Consider the following 16,917-nt stretch of genomic DNA (forward strand, 5'->3'; position numbering starts at 1 on the left):
AAAAAATCGACATGGGGTAGAGAGGAAAAAAATCAACAATGCTCAACGCTTATTATTACTTCTGCATGGATGACACTGGCATTTCAAAGAATTACCGAAGCAGGCATACCTCCCCTGCCTGAGATTCTGACAGTTCCAGAATGAAGGGAATTTCAGTATCAAAATTAGCAAAAAAGTTGGTCCACTGATGCTCAAAAGTCATTAAATCCTAGAAGAAAAAAAAAAAATAGTCAACATTAGTTATTACGGCAAGTGTTACACTGAAGAAGAAAGTCACAGATGAATGAACCCAAATTACATTACAACAAGAAATTGCTTCTTGCAATGCAGTATAGAATACAGCCTGACCAGTAAACAGTAAGAACAAAAAAGTAAGCCTTCTCTAAAAGTTAAGGACTTCCTGTTGGGTTTGGGGGCACTTCTTTGGGTGTGGACTTTGGGGATTCTTGAGGGGGGGGGATGAAGAGGCAGGAGAGAGAGATCTTCCTTGATTTAAGAAGTACACTACTTTGAGTACCCGTAACTCAGACCTCATGTCAGCCATATGACTTTCAAAATATATAAATTAATAGATTTAGATTTTTATCTCTAGATGTTCTGAAGTAGATTTTTATCTGACCTTAAGTGAGCTTACAGACAGAAGATGAAGAACAGGGCAGGGAGTTTGGTAAACTTATGATCAGCAAATGGCAACAATACAAGAAAATTTATTTATCTGCATCTGGAAGAAAAAAGCGGTATACAGAAAAGGAAGTATCAGTAGCTCCTCACTAAAGCAAAAGAATGAAAATGAAGATGACTCCAAGATAAGAACTGCATTCAGATGAAAATTACATAAAAAATTCAGAGAACCATTAAAGAGAAGAGTGCATCATGCTGGTAAAGCAGGAACCTTACAAAACTATACAATTTTAAAAATGCTCAAGATAACTCAATTATTTGTCATACACTAACAAGAAAGGTAAGAGACACCCTGATTTTAGAAAGTGTAATATTCCAGGTGTGTAACAAGCAAAACCAGAAATATTATTTCAGCAGAGGTACAAATATTTTACAGTATTTGACTTCACCACTTCATTAATGTAACAATGCACAAAGTTTACACAGTGGATGTTGATAAACTCTTACAAGCCTTCTAAAATAAAAGTCAAGGCTTTATTGGAAGCTTAAAATTAAGGTTTCTATCCAGGGAGTAGTATTATTGCAGAATTATTTCAGCCTCAAATAAGCTTTTCATAGAAACCAAGAACTAAAATGTTTTTGTCAGCTTATTTGGAACACGTCAATATTGTACAGAACTTTCTTTTAAATCTCAAGAAGAGTTAAAACCAAAGCTGTTAACTAAAAAAAGTATTTATCAACTGCAAATACTCTAAGGCCACCCAATTTCATCCTTGCTGAGAAAGTCAGTCATTTTTAAAATAGCCAATTTCTATGAAACCAGAGTTGTTTGAAAAAGTTGTTAGTAATAGAAGAAGAAATAATACAATATTGTTTAGTATGTTACATTTGCGATGTACTGTTCCGAGGCTGCGCTTGGAAGATACAAAATATATGTGCAAGGGTAACATGAGAATGCACCAATTCATGATGAGGAGTAAGGAGGATTAAAAGAATGCTCAATTTGCAAGACATCTAGATAACTGGGGCTTCTTGGACTCTGGGAACTGGGTCAAACCAACCTTGCGGTTTGGACTGAGACCAAGGGCTCAGAGAGCATGCGTGAAAAGGAAAGGTTAAAAAGTTCAACTCTGATGAAGACATCTTACTTCATCCCGACGACCACCCGGACGACCACCAGAGAGTGATACGCAAGCGCAGAAGGACTGATAAGATAATTAGCATACGAAGCGAGGCTAGGTGGAGCTAGGAAATGAATATGCATAGATGAGTTGTGAAACCTAATGCATATGTAGTATCTTAGGAGATAAAAGAGAACCAAGAAAACAAATCAGACGAAGTTAGATTTGGGCAGGCATGCCCCTAACTTCCGGCGCCTAATAAAGCACCTTCATATAATCACTTTGTGGATTATGTGTCTTCATGAACGCTAACATTTTGGCGACCCAGATGGGACCTCGTGGGCACTGCTGAGGCGGCTCGCGAACTGATCACGCTCCAGCCGGCACCGAGGAGTTTCTCGGGGAGCCATCGGCCGCGACCGACCCCCGCTGCTCACAACGTACCTCTGAAAGGGTAAGAAAAAGGTGCTTTCTGGTAATCGGTACCGATCTGGTCTGGGAGCCTGCCGGTCAGACGCGGCGAAAGCCACGCACGGTTGGGCTAGGGAATTCCCGTGGTAAGCCTAGGCGCCGTCCGTCAGACAGTCGCGAAAGCGCTGCAGGTTCGGCATCAGTGGTCTGGTTTTGCTGCAGGCTCAGCATCTGGTTCGGTTCGGTAAAAGCTATAGCTGATAATGGAAAAACTTAAAAGTATTCTGGGCGGTAATGCTTCGGTACCGCGATCCTCCCCTTTGGGCTGTTTACTAGCACACTGGAAGGAGGGGTGTTTCGGGCAGGAGTTACGAAAGGGTAAACTGGTTGATTACTGTAATGTTTGGTGGCCACAGTATGAACTAGAAGATCAAGAAAGTTGGCCAGAAAACGGAACCTTACAGTACAATACTATCTTACAATTAATGTTATTTTGTGAGCGAGAGTGCAAGGGGCCCCTCTGTGTGATTGCGTGATTGTGTTGTGAGTGAGACGCAGCATCGCTGCGAAGCGAGTGCGGAGTTCCGATCCGCGGTTCCGTATTCTCCGCGAGGGGAGCGGCCGGAGATGAACGAAGCGCATGACAGACCGAAAAGAAGTGCTGCTTTATCCAAATGTTGATTGGTGGTGCCCAATACACGGGCCCGGCGGTGCATCTTGCAATCCTATTTCGTTCTTAAATGTTTTGAGTGTGACAAGGAGGAAGGTGGGAGCATTATCTAAATAACAGTTTAAAAGTTTCAGTATATTTGCGGTGGTGTTTGGTCGGTTTCCCAAGTATCGGGGGAGGGGGGCTGACTGATTATCAAAGCGGTAGAACAGAGAGCCACTTCTTTGGTGGTTCGGGCCTGAGCCCTGGGAATTTGGTAAGAAGGGGGAGAGCGAATTTATTTAGGCCTCAATACCTTTTAAACCCCCGTCTTGATGGATACACAGGAGTGATTCCTTGTTTTGTGTAGGCTTACTAACAAAGTGCATGAGAAAAATTAGCATTCGGCTTGAAATTCGGCCTTGTTGAAATGTAAATTTTGTGGAAAAGGTGGTATTGTTTGTCTAGAAGACGGAAGGCTGAGTGCTTCAGGTGTTTTTCCGAAGTCCTGTGGATTTACGATTGGAACGGGGGTCATTAATAATCTGAAATAGTGAAGTTTGTATGTGGAGTTTAATCCCAGAGAATTGGGACATTTGAGAAGACTAGGAAAACATAGTAAAAACCTGCAATAAAAAGGTTTGCGTGGAAATTGAAACAAGGGACAGTAATTAATATAAATAAATAAAAGGGAATGGGAAATCAAGGAAATGGGTAATATCCAAAACAAAGACGTTTTAAAGAAAGCCTCCTTGGGTGTATATTGGCACATTGCAAGGATATTGTCGGAAGGGGGAGTGGGGGGGGCGCGGAAAGCAAGAGGATTTCCACTAAGTATTGCAATCAATTGTGGCCACTATATAAACTAAATGGCCACTTTATGGATCAATTGTTTTTGAGGAGAGAAGGAAAATAGGATGAAATGTTGTATACTGATATGTTGTTTCAGCATCTTGGAGGGAAAAGGTATGGAATTAAGTTGGCCCCTGACTGAGCCTTTGGTGTTGGCATTAGAAAAGTACAGGCTGGAGGAAGATAAAGGAAGTGTTAAAAGGGTTGTTGAAGGTGTTAAAGGCTGTGTGGCATGTAGTATTTAACAGAGCTGTTTGAAGTTGAATGAGCAGGGGAAGAGGATGTAGGAATGTTAATAGTTCCGCCTCAACCCGAGGCTGAGATCTCAAAATCGCGGTGTGAGCCCTCTGGGGCAGAGGGACCGTGATGGGTCCGGGAGAGTTGTCATGGAAACAGAAAAGCAGCTAACTCTTAAAACAACCTGAGTTCCTATGTGAGCTCAGATTGCCAATGGGACCGCTCAGGGAACTTTCAACCATTGCATTCCCCTGACCGACTCCCCCCCCCCCCCCCCCCCCAAGACCCTTACCACCCCGGAAATTATGTAAATACCAAAATCTGGTTAAATTGGGAATTGAGAATCTGTTCCAACAAGGTCCAAAAGAAAACCCTATGGAATTTTTGAATTTTTGGACCAACTTTGAAATGCAATGGAAAAAAAAAAAAAAAAAAGACGAAAATTTGGACCTGGCTTCAGAAAACAAACAGAGGCAATTGGCTAGCCTCTTTCTAGGGCAATCAGCCCCTGATATCAGAAAGAATTTGTCTTAGGCTGCAGGATAAACTTACAACAGTCAGAAATGACGGGGACCTGGGGCATCTACCCTAGCAGGTCCACTAGTTGAAATAAAGCTAGGAAACGAAGAGAGAGGCTTGAATTTTTTGTTGTTGTTGGTTACAGGAGCTTCTTTCTCTGTGTTAATTAGTCTGTAAATGTAATAGGAGCAACATATTCAGTGTTAAATAGTTTAAAAGGACGATTGGGAACTAAGACAACTACAATAATTGGAGCCACAGGGAAGGAGGAGGAACGGCCATTCTTACAACCCCTTGATTTGCGTTTTGGGGGTAAGGAACTAACCCATGAATTCTTGTATGTACCAGAATGCCCGATTCCACTCTTGGGACGGGATCTATTAGCTAAATTAGATGCAACAATAACCTTTGAGGATGGAGAATTAATAATGAAGGTACCTGAGTCCAAAGTAGGACAAATCCTAATGATCAAAGATAAACCCTTTGTTAATATTCCAAGAGAAGTAGAAAATGCAGTTATACCAACAGTATGGGAAACAGATGTACCAGGGAAGTCGAAACTGGCACAACCGGTAAAGGTGGAATTAAAGGAAGGAGCCAAACCTGTTCGAATCAAACAATATCCACTTAAGATAGAAGCTAGGCAGGGGACAGTGAAAATTATTGACAAATTTCTCAAACATCAGATTCTGGAAGAATGTAAATCGGAATACAATACTCCAATTTTTCCAGTAAGGAAGCCGAATGGTGAGTATAGATTGGTACAAGATCTTAGAGCAATAAATGAAATAACAAAGGACATTCACCCGGTAGTGGCTAATCCTTACACATTGTTAACATCTGTGAGAGAGATATATAAATGGTTTACTGTGATAGATTTAAAGGATGCCTTCTTTTGCATACCTCTTGATAAAGATAGTAGAAAATTATTTGCCTTCAAATGGGAAAACATATTGAAGTTTTTGTACCACATATGGTAACAACTGTTTTAGAACAAAAGGGGGGCCACTGGCTATCACCCAGCCGAATGATGAAATATCAGGCAATACTAACTGAACAAGATGACGTAACCTTGAAAACAACTAACCTGTTAAATCCAGCAGTATTTTTAGGAACTGTTCCAGAAGAAGGACCGTTGGAACACAATTGTGTGGAAATAATCGAACATACCCATGCCAGCCGCGAGGATTTGAAGGATGTACCCCTTGAAAGGTATGACTGGGAACTTTTTACTGATGGTAGTAGTTTTGTGGAGAATGGAACACGATATGCAGGGTATGCAGTAACAACCCTGAAGACAGTGATCGAAGCAAAACCTTTACCACCTGGAACATCAGCACAGCGAGCAGAACTGATAGCCCTGACTCGAGCACTGGAACTGAGTAAAGGGAAGATGGTAAATATTTGGACAGATTCAAAGTATGCTTTTGGAGTAGTCCATGTTCATGGAGCATTATGGAAAGAAAGAGGGCTGTTGTCCTCACAAGGAGCCAATATAAGATATCAAGAGGAGGTGTTAAATTTGATAAATGCGGTACAAAAACCAAAGCAAGTGGCTATTATGCACTGTAAAGCTCATCAAGGAGGAACCTCAAAAATATCAGAAGGGAATCGGCTGGCAGATCGAGCAGCTCGACAAATTGCTCGGGAGGTGTGGAATGTAATGGCTTTGGTACCACTCAAGGTAGGCCCCACTTGTCTTAATCTTCCCAAGGAACCAAGATATTCACCAGAGGATGAGAAATTAGCAAATCTCCTAAAGGCCCGAAAGAACTCTGATGGACGGTATGTAACTGCTACGGGCCAGGTAGTAATACCCCCCTTGGTGATGCGAGAGATACTTCAGACAAGACATAATGAGTGTCACTGGGGTGCAGAGGCAATGGCAACATTTTTAAAACGTAGCATCATCTCTACACATATGTTAACAATGGCAAAATCAGTAATGTCAAAGTGTGAGATTTGTCTGAAAAATAATCCAGTAGCAAGAAAACATGCTGAAATGGGAAGAGTTAGAGTAGGAATAGAACCAGGAGATTACTGGCAAGTTGATTTTGTAGAGTTACCTAGGACCGGGGAATATAGGTATTTGTTAGTAGGGGTTGACACCTTTTCCGGATGGCCGGAAGCCCTTCCCTGTCGCACCAATCAAGCTAAAGAGACAGTAAAATGGTTACTGCGGGAAATCATTCCGAGGTTTGGGGTACCATTAGGAATATCCTCGGATAGGGGGCCGCACTTTGTTTCATCTGTGGTTAAAGACGTAAGTCGACTATTAGGAATTTCTTGGAATTTACATACTGCATGGAGACCCCAATCTAGTGGACAGGTAGAAAGGATGAACCAAACTCTAAAGGGACAGATCAGTAAAATCTGCCAGGAAGCCAAAATACAATGGCCACAAGCTTTGCCTATAGCCTTATTGAGAATAAGGATAAAGCCAAGGAGTGGAATGTCAGTAAGCCCATACGAGATAATGTATGGAAAGCCTTACGAATCCCCAGAACCAAATCCTAACATGCATATAACAGGGAACCAGGATGTTCATAATCATGTATTGTCTCTTGGTAAAACTTTAGCTCAACTTCGAAGTGTTCTGGTGTGGAACTGACCGTTGGCACTGGAAAATCCTGTCCACGACATTCAGCCAGGTGACCAAGTGTACATTAAAAACTGGAATGAAGAACCCCTGAGAGAACGGTGGGCCGGACCTTATCAAGTATTATTGACTACTTTTACAGCTGTAAAGGTAGAAGGGGTGGATGCTTGGATTCATTATACTCGGGTGAAAAAGGTTCCCGAATTTTGGTCAGTGCGAGCAATCGGAGATACAAAACTACAGATGAAGCGTGTATAACCATACAATGTTGGGGTTCTTAACAACAGTAACGATAACAGTAATTGTTTTGTGTAAATACCTTGTAATTGGGTTCCTAGAAATACCAGAAAAATATAAGAAAGAGGAAATATTCAGAGGAGAAAATGTTACTTTGGAATGTGGAATGCACAACGATAAACCAATAACAATTAGCTCTCTACAGGTGGTCTGGGAAAAAATAAGTGACTCCGGACAGAGCCAGGAAATATACGTAGACACAACCAGGGACAATACAGGATTGAAGGCTGGATGGAAGGGGAAGGCGTACGTAAGTATAACCATAGAACTGGGCCAACAACTGAGAGGAGCTACCACCTTAACCCTGTTTAGTGTTACTAAAGTCAACAAAGGAAATTACCGGTGCGTGGTAACACATGAAAATAGCACAGATTACGGGATAAGAGAAATATTCGTATATCCGAAATTGGATAAAGGAATATTGGTAGCCCACCAAAAAGTATCTAGAAGAAAAAGAGAGGGCCAGGTACCATGGACACAAGTGGTACAGATCCCACCTAGGCAACCATCAGAGAATTTACTGGTAGGATTGATTAAAGATTTTGCCATAATGAAAGGAACTGATAGAATTACTGCTTGTTTGCCCATCCCAAAAGCAACGGGGGACCCGCTTGAGTGGGGTATAATAACCTCCCCACTGCCCCAAGTAAAAGGAAATGAAACAATTCAATGTAAAGAAGTGAAAGTTCTAGAGAGGATAAATGTTACACAATACTATAGGAAACTGAGCCCCCCAACATCAAGGTCTGAATGTGAAAAGAAGAACTACCATTTCATAACGATAGGCAGATTTAAGAATGTGGGACAGTGTTATTACGATGAACTACGTGTAGTAGAAGGAGTTAGAGAAAAGATTGTTTGGGAATGTCAAGAGAAAAATGAGCCAAAAGGAATGAAAGGGTGGGATAGTGATTGGACAGTAAGTTTATTGCAGAAATTCCAGTATGGAGGGAATACATCATGGTGTATTAAATGGCAGGGAAAGCAGAATGGAACTGATCAGTTTTATACAGTAAGCCGGGCTGACAGTAGTGGTAGACAAGAGTCAACAAAGGTAGCTTGGTGGACTTGTGAGAAGAAATATACTTGCGACAGTAATAATGAAGATGTTGAGCACTTACTTCCGGTATTGATAGCTCTTAGGGCAGGATGTGCTTGCCGAGGAATTAAGTACAATTCGGAAAGAAATAGCCAGGCTAGTCAAGTCGCAGTGGATTGTAGCTATAGTACCATACAAAGTCCAGGACAATTTGTATGGGCAGCCAGTGATGGAACTTGGACTACACACCTGCCGATAGATGGGGAAGTAAAAGAAATAACTCTAGGACTCCCCACATTGTGTCCAATATGGAAAAAGTCTCCTTTTAAGGGAAAGTTGGAAACCCTACAAATTAATAGGGCAAAAAGAAGTTTAGAAGAAGGGGCAGATGAAGATACATGGCATGAACCCTCAGATGGAGTAAAATTCAGTTGGGCGTTAGAATCTCTATTTGCACAGGTAGCTACTTATCGAAATAGGGAAATGATTTATAAACTTACAGGACAAGTGAGTAGGCTTGCGAGAGCCACAAAAGAAGGCTTTAGAGACCTTAATATCCAACTACAAGCTACAACTAAAATGGTGCTACAGAATCGATTAGCATTAGATACACTGTTATTAAAGGAACATGGAGTATGTGGATTTCTAAAAGATCGTATTGATCATTGCTGCATCCACATTCCAAATGTGACTATTGACGTAGAACATGACATAGAACAACTGGCTCGAGTGGAACAAGATGCAGAACAGGAAGAGAAAGATATGACAACGAGTTGGTTGGATAAAATTTTTAGTGGATGGAATATTAGTAATTGGGTTAAGTCCTTACTGGAGACAATAATTATATTGGTGATTGTAGGGGTACTAATTTGGTTAACATTTATAATGCTGAAAAGTCTGATTCTAAGGAAGACAACCTGGAACCGGACAGTGATGCAAACTATTGCTCAGCAAATGGAACCACATCCTCAATATCCTCCACCGGCATCTAACAACTTTGGATTTCAGAGAAAGAATCTGAGGAACCCAGGAGGTGAAATAGAATGAAAACCGAATAGACAAGATCAGTTTCAGATCAAGTGAACCCAACCAGAAGGGTGAACGTAACATAAAGCAGAAGTGGTGGACTTATGAAATGTTGTGACAATCCTAATCTTTGTAATTTCCTTGATTCTTAATGATGTAATTTTCCGTGATTATATTATTGGTGAGCACTGAGTGTAAAATATTTTAGTTAGTTAGTGAAAGCATTTGCCCTCCTCGAAAGGAGTGAAATGCTTTCAAAGGGGGGAAATGTTAGTAATAGAAGAAGAAATAATACAATATTGTTTAGTATGTTACATTTGCGATGTACTGTTCCGAGGCTGCGCTTGGAAGATACAAAATATATGTGCAAGGGTAACATGAGAATGCACCAATTCATGATGAGGAGTAAGGAGGATTAAAAGAATGCTCAATTTGCAAGACATCTAGATAACTGGGGCTTCTTGGACTCTGGGAACTGGGTCAAACCAACCTTGCGGTTTGGACTGAGACCAAGGGCTCAGAGAGCATGCGTGAAAAGGAAAGGTTAAAAAGTTCAACTCTGATGAAGACATCTTACTTCATCCCGACGACCACCCGGACGACCACCAGAGAGTGATACGCAAGCGCAGAAGGACTGATAAGATAATTAGCATACGAAGCGAGGCTAGGTGGAGCTAGGAAATGAATATGCATAGATGAGTTGTGAAACCTAATGCATATGTAGTATCTTAGGAGATAAAAGAGAACCAAGAAAACAAATCAGACGAAGTTAGATTTGGGCAGGCATGCCCCTAACTTCCGGCGCCTAATAAAGCACCTTCATATAATCACTTTGTGGATTATGTGTCTTCATGAACGCTAACATATTCATTAACTTCAGTCTTCTGGCTATATCTTCTGTAAATGTAGCTCAGGTATTCAGGAGACTTGGTTGTTCATTAATTCTTCAGTTTCTAGCTTGGCAAAAAACATTAACTGATTAACTTCAGTCTACATTTAGGGAAGGTATAGCCACAAATGCAAAACTTGGTCTGTAACCGGTTCTGGTAGAAATAACGTCTTATTTTGACTACCTGAGCAAGTACAACGGGTAAATCAGAGAAGGTAGAAATTCAGTTTTGAGAACTCACATAAAGACAAATTATATATGCTAATACTCATATACGTCTCCCTTTTCTAGCATTGAGATCAGATCAACTCTTTAAAATAAGGAATCACCTAACCTATTGTTTGTACTTCACAAAGCTTCAGGGTAGCCACTGTGTGTCACTGTTACCCACTTAAAGCAGTTACAAAGCAACCGTGAAAACGTTTTTTTCGTGAAGAATGGCTATAGGGATGGATTTTTCCCCCCCTCACTACAAATGGAGGATTAACACACACAAACATACAACTTTGTACATAGCCCTGTGACCTGAATAATATCACAAGACTTAGGGAATCTTTTGTAGGAACTTCAGGCGTTTTAAGAACTTTAAGGAATCCAAGATGAGCTATTTCACAGACCCTGCAATCACTATGCGGATCCAGTAGATTGTAAGCACTATTAAAAATAAAATCAAAAAATAAGACTAAAGGCACACAACAACTTAGCTCTGCATCCAGACTAACAGTCACTGAATCAGAAAATTACACCTGCATTACCTCAAATACCAAGTCCTCCAAGGAAACTGGATCCATCTTGCTGTATGTTTTCCACAAATCAACGCTGACATCCATTAGCTGCAAAATATTTTAAATGGACTTCTGTGAAAAATGCCAGGATAAACACCACACATACAGGTTTAAGCTGCACTGAAACAGACTTGCAGAATACTGCCCAAAGTCCTCCTCAACTCTGAAATCAGAAATGTTTTTCCACTACGGTTTACGAAAGAATTGACCAGAAATGATGCCAATATTCTGGATGCTCATGTCCTCAAGTACATGAAAAGTTTTGCTTGCACCTTTTAAACAATTTCACAAAATATTTTTGGAAACTGAATTAACAGTTAAGAATAATATTAGCTGGAAGGGAAAGATCAGTTTCCTGGGACAGACAAGAAGTAGATTCCAAAGTTACTAGTCCTAGACAATAGTCCATTCTCACTCTATGCAAAACTGAAGTTTAGGCAAAGCTAGTTTAACTTCGCAATTAGCATTACCTTCTTCCACGCTTTAAGATGATGTGTACAAAAACACTATTCCAAAATACATTCCTAGAGGGACACCTGTATGCGAATAACGTCTATATTTACTGTGTTCCCCCACACTCCCTTAACTCAAAATGCAACAGACTGTAATTTTCTTAAACCACTGCTTTACATAGCTATTCCAATTACATATACCATAAGCTATGGCAATAATGATATCCCAGACATTAACTTCCATTCAATTATCGGTACAGTAAATTTTCTGAATTACGGCACCTTGAATAAATTATATGTTTATTCTACTGCAGAACACAGGAAACATTTCTTAGCTGCTAGAGTTCTGTCATGTAAGAAAACAAGTATCCTTAAAACACTGAATAAAGGATTAACACGTTATCACTGGATTTCAGATTTTTAGATTTTGCAGCATTGAATGCACAGCAGGGGGAAGCTAAGTTTGAGGAGCTAGAAATGGATCAAGAACACATTTTAATAGTGGAAAAATTATTAAATTTCAAAAATCTCTTTCCTCCCATAGATTGTTTTTTCCTCCTTGTCTATGACATACAGCAGCTGCTTAGCAGACTGCCATGCACAAACAGTTAGGTAAAATGTTAAGAATTCCACTTCCCACTTGAAATCCCCTTACAGTTCTAAGGAGGAAGAAGAAGCCATGCTGGAACGTGGCTGAAAGGCGAGTTAACATGCTTGCTCTTCCGATAGTGAGGATTTGCATTGCTCCTTTTAAGGCTTCGAGAGTGCCATAAGGACAGTATCAACTCTCACATCAGATTAGAAAGGCTCTGCCTTCACAAAGCCAACACCACACTCTACATACATCTTCCCAAAGCTTCTGCAGATTCATGAAGTAAATTGGGTGAGTGCAAATGAAGATCCAAACAACTCCCTGCGAGTTCCCACAGTCAATTTTTTATTGACTTGTTTCTGACATCAAGAAGGGCAACCGCTCCCCAGTCAGACCTGCACAAAGATGCTCACCTATCTGCACTTGACATTTAACAATTCTGACAGGTTCACACAAGGTGGTTATGCTACTAGCAAGAGAACGAAGGAAAAGCATCAAGGTAGATATTGGTGGAAAAGGCACACAGGAACTAACACAAGACATTTGCGCAAGCACGTACAGTATAACGTGATGAGACTAACAATGGTACTATTAATTCTTTGTGTCCCCCGCCAGCTTCAATTATCAGACGAAGAACACTGACTGTAAAAAAACAAAAAGGAGTGACAAAAAGATGGAACATCTGCATTTCTTTGGCAGAGGTCCAAGAAAATGAAATAAACGAAGCTACGTACAAGTACTTCAATATGAAGCTTTCCTCTGAAGATGCTGTTAGTGTATCTTTAATAAGCAAATCAAGTGACACAAGTTACTCAGAGTGGAACAGCAAATCATTATTTAAACTAGAAGCATGATCCAAAATCTTATCCAATGCCCTATTCAAGAGGCTATGATGACCCAAGAATATACAATGCTGGTGAGAAAAGTAGATTCATTTCCTGTGTCAGAACCAATGACCTAGGAAATGCAGCATTTGTTACTAACCCGCTTCTGTTACACTACTCCTGAAGAACAACTCCCAGCTAGCAGAGCTGAAGAAGCTTTGTCTGCTAGTAGTAGATGATGCTGTAGAACATCAAAGTTGTAAATCACAGCAGGAGGCTCGGGGTGGAACCAAACAGTCATCACTTATCCAGGGCAGAGCACTGCGTAGCTCCTAGCAGCCTTTCAGTGAGGCCACAGTGTCTCTGTCCTTGGATGCTCAAAATGCAGACTGATAAAATCCCAAGAAAATTGATCCAACTTAGAAATTGACCCTACTATAAGTAGTGAGGCAGGACTAGATGATCCCATAAGGTACTTTGTGGCTTAAATTATTCCACGAACTTACTGCTGCTTCAAAAAGGAAGACTCAAGAAGATGAAAAGCAAATACTCACTTCGTATTTCATTGTAAAGAAGCCGTCACCCCCAATTCCTTCCAGTGCAAAAGCCTGCACTATTGGCCACTTTTCAACAATGAACATATCAAATATCTGTAGATGACCTGCAAAAAAAATTTAAACATTTTCTAATACCATCAGTTTACCAATTTCCACTAAGATGCTAGAGCTGTTCTGAGATTCTAACAAAGGCTCTCGACTATCATATTTGCCTGTACAATGTCAAACCTGTAACTGAAAAGTGGTTTTTGGTGAAGAAAAGCTTCTGAAAAATACTCTCTACACCCAAAATTTTGTACCCTTTTTCCCCAGGGAAAAAGAAAATATTACTTTTTCGTGCAAATGTCTTTCCAAGGACATTAGCAAAACTGTGTCCATTAAAAGTCAAGCTAAAACACAAGAAGCATTGCTTACTCCAGAATCTCCAATTATCTATCCCTAAGTTAAAGACATCATTGTCCCCATTTTAATCAGAATTTTAGGTTGGTGGAGAGGAAAAACTATTTAGCCTGGTATAACACTACTAATCAGTGAAGCTGGAATCCATCTAAATTGAAGCACGATCATCATCCTTAAGCTAAACACCTTCTGTAGGGACTTCCTAACAAAGGGACTCCACTCTTCCCCCCTGCCCTGACACATTAAGGATTTTCCAGGCAGTGAGAGCACATCACCTTTTTCCTCAAGGGAAGCAATGAAGAACTGAAAAACGGTTTCCAGACGCAGCTGTTTTAACTATGAAAACACACATGGAATGGAAATGCAGTACTATTATAGAGAAAGCAAAGCTAACTGAAGTAGTTTGGTTTGAACCTAAACAGTTCAAAAAAGCCTATTTTTTATTATAACACAGTTTGTCTCTCACCTACTTTACTAAGGATGAAACAAAAACATGCTACAAAGTGAAGCAGCATGTATTGCACTGCTTTTGCAATATTTGCTGTTCGGGATGCTGGGAAGTACACTTGACTAAACAACGTAAGATTACATTGCTCAGACTGCATGTCTGCCTACAGATCATAACAGGAAGCCGTGCAGTCCAGTTTTTTCAGTGCTAAAAAAGGAAACTTGCATAACGAAATCTTTATTGTTTCCTTACATAAAGGAGCATTTATCTGAAGCTCCCATCTGAACAGAGAACTTCTGTGGCAGCAGTACATACTCCTCTGAATGCAAATTACTTCTTTTCCTCACGCTGTGAACATTCACTCTTCAGATGAAGTCTAAGGGCTTACGTTTTTCAGAAAGAAACTCAACCTCTAAGTAAAAAAAAAAAAAGCCTAGAAGGAAACTAATGACATATTAATCCTTATTTCTTACCAAAGGCAAGGAAAACTTCACTCCCTGAACTGAATGGCTTGCATGCTGCAGAATACTTGCACTAAGCATAACACAAACTAACCTACCTTGGCAGCTGTATGGAATACCAATGCGACTACAATCTCGAACCATGTCTACGAAGCTGGAAATTTTGAACTCCTCTGCAGCTTCTTCATCTTCATACTGAAAGAAATAATTTAAAATTATTCGACTGTTAGTTTTATATTAAAGAAAACATGTACTGTATAGCTTTAAATCTATGGCAAACATAACTTCATGTAACTCACTAAAATATTATTACCTACAGAGACCAAAGAACCACTTTAGCATCTGTGTTTTGGAAATTACATCAAAGCATGGATACATTCAAGCCAACAGAGACTTTTTTAAAAATCAGCCTTTAAAGCAAGGTTTTAGTAAGGTCATACGAAAGCATAAATGCATACTTTATTTCCAGTTTTAATCAAGTCTTTCAACATAACCTGCTAGATTCTGGATAAATTTTAAACAACGGAAAGTATTTTGAGAATGCGAACTGATGTGCCACAAAAAAAAAACTTGCCATTGAGGAAAAAAGTATTACCAGGTTAACAACACTAAACCCGGACAGCAGACTGACCAGATATGCCTCAGGTCACAAACAAGCAATGACAACTAATTGCTATCTGAGGGAGGAGTATATGGAGGAAAAACAGGAGAAAAGCAGAGGAAAAGCAGCCAACACCATCTTCTTCTTTCACAAGAGGAGCAGACTGAAGTCATTTTTTTCACTCCATACCATATTTCTAGCACTAGAGCAGGAACAAAGTGCAAATGCCATACTTATGGCTCAGAGGAGGTTGAAAATTAGATTGAAGAGGTATATCACACAAAAAACATTTTTACACAGCGTAGCAGCAACTCTGCAGCAGGCTTAGCACCTTTGGGTATTTCAAGAGACACTTATTTTTTAGAGCAAGATCAGAATCATACAATGGCTTGGGTTGGAAGGGACCTTAAAGATCATCTAGTTCCGATCCCCCTGACATGGGCAGGGTCAGCCCTATTAGACCAGCTTGCTCAGAGCCCCATCCAACCTGCCCTTGAACATGTCCAGGGATGGGGCACCCACAGCTTCCCTGGGAAACCTGTGCCAGTGCCTCACCAACCTCAAAGGAGAGAACTTCTTCTTTATATCTAATGTAAATCTGCCCTCCGTTAGTTTAAAGCCATCACCCCTTGTCCTATCACTGCACCCCCAGACAAGGAGTCCCTCCCCAGCTCTCCTGCAGCCCCTTTAGGTACTGGTAGACTGCTGTGAGGTCTCCCCCAGAGCCTTCTCTTCTCCAGGCTGAACAACCCCAACTCCCTCAGCCTGTCTTCATAGCAGAGGTGCTCCAGCCTATCGATCATCTCTGTGGCTCTCCTCTGGACTTGTTCTAACAGTTTCATGTCCTTCTTGTGCTGGGGAACCCAAAGCTGAATTCAGGGCTCCAGGTGGGGTCTCATGAGAGCGGAGCAGAGGGGGACAATCCCCTCCCTCACCCCGGTGCCAGGCTGCTTTTGGTGCAGCCCCTGATATGGCTGGCTTCTGGACTGCAAGCACACATCAGAATGCAGCAGTGATTTCTTGACTTCTTTTTATTCATTTTACACTGCTCTGAACTTAACATACAGGTAAATTACACGATTATGAGCTTTTTATGTACAGCTCTTGTGAGTGTCAGGCAGCACACCAGAAATTTCTTTTAAGAACAAGTTCTTTTGAGACGAGCCTGATTTTAAGAAGCATACCAAGTTCCTCCATGATGCGCTCTGTTTTGAATCCCAGGAAACCAGATCAAAGCCTTAGTTCAAAGCCAAGCACTAAACAGCTGCCAGTTTCTCATAACTGAAAATGCCATCAGAAGGAGAACTTGGGTTTGGACAGCATGCTAGATGCTTGTTCGCTATCCGTAACTGCAGATATGCGTACAGCCCTTTTCGTAACTGGTGCAGTAATGACACCTAGAAAGCTTATACGATATGCATTAAATTTCACTGTTTTATCTAACTTGTCCACTTTGAAAATGAGCATTCTTCAATAATGTGGTTTTTTTCCTCCACTAACTAGGATATTCACTGAAAAGCCCATGCCCCTGTTAAAGG

At 40.7% G+C, this 16,917-nt stretch overlaps 1 protein-coding gene and 1 long non-coding RNA gene across 4 annotated transcripts in view; one reads left to right on the top strand and one right to left on the bottom strand.

Moving 5' to 3' along the window:
• The window catches only part of DNAAF9 (dynein axonemal assembly factor 9), an 83,495-nt gene that overhangs the window by 46,957 nt on the left and 19,621 nt on the right, over window positions 1–16,917 (bottom strand). For all 3 annotated transcript variants that reach the window (XR_014583175.1, XM_083833053.1, XM_083833054.1), the window contains exons 5-8: window positions 14,877–14,973; window positions 13,468–13,574; window positions 11,016–11,093; window positions 110–208 (exon numbers count right to left, since the gene is read on the bottom strand). Coding sequence is in view for 2 of the 3 variants with exons in the window: in XM_083833053.1 (XP_083689179.1) it covers window positions 110–208; window positions 11,016–11,093; window positions 13,468–13,574; window positions 14,877–14,973 (381 nt within the window). In the remaining variant the exon portion in view is untranslated. The remainder of the gene's footprint in view (window positions 1–109; window positions 209–11,015; window positions 11,094–13,467; window positions 13,575–14,876; window positions 14,974–16,917) is intronic.
• LOC310898287 lies at window positions 1,467–10,198 on the top strand. Its single transcript, XR_014583176.1, has 2 exons — window positions 1,467–6,195; window positions 6,990–10,198. It is a non-coding gene; the product is annotated as an uncharacterized lncRNA (long non-coding RNA).

Source organism: Anser anser, assembly GCF_964211835.1.
Source record: "Anser anser genome assembly, chromosome: 4".
In the NCBI taxonomy this organism is placed as follows: domain Eukaryota; kingdom Metazoa; phylum Chordata; class Aves; order Anseriformes; family Anatidae; genus Anser; species Anser anser.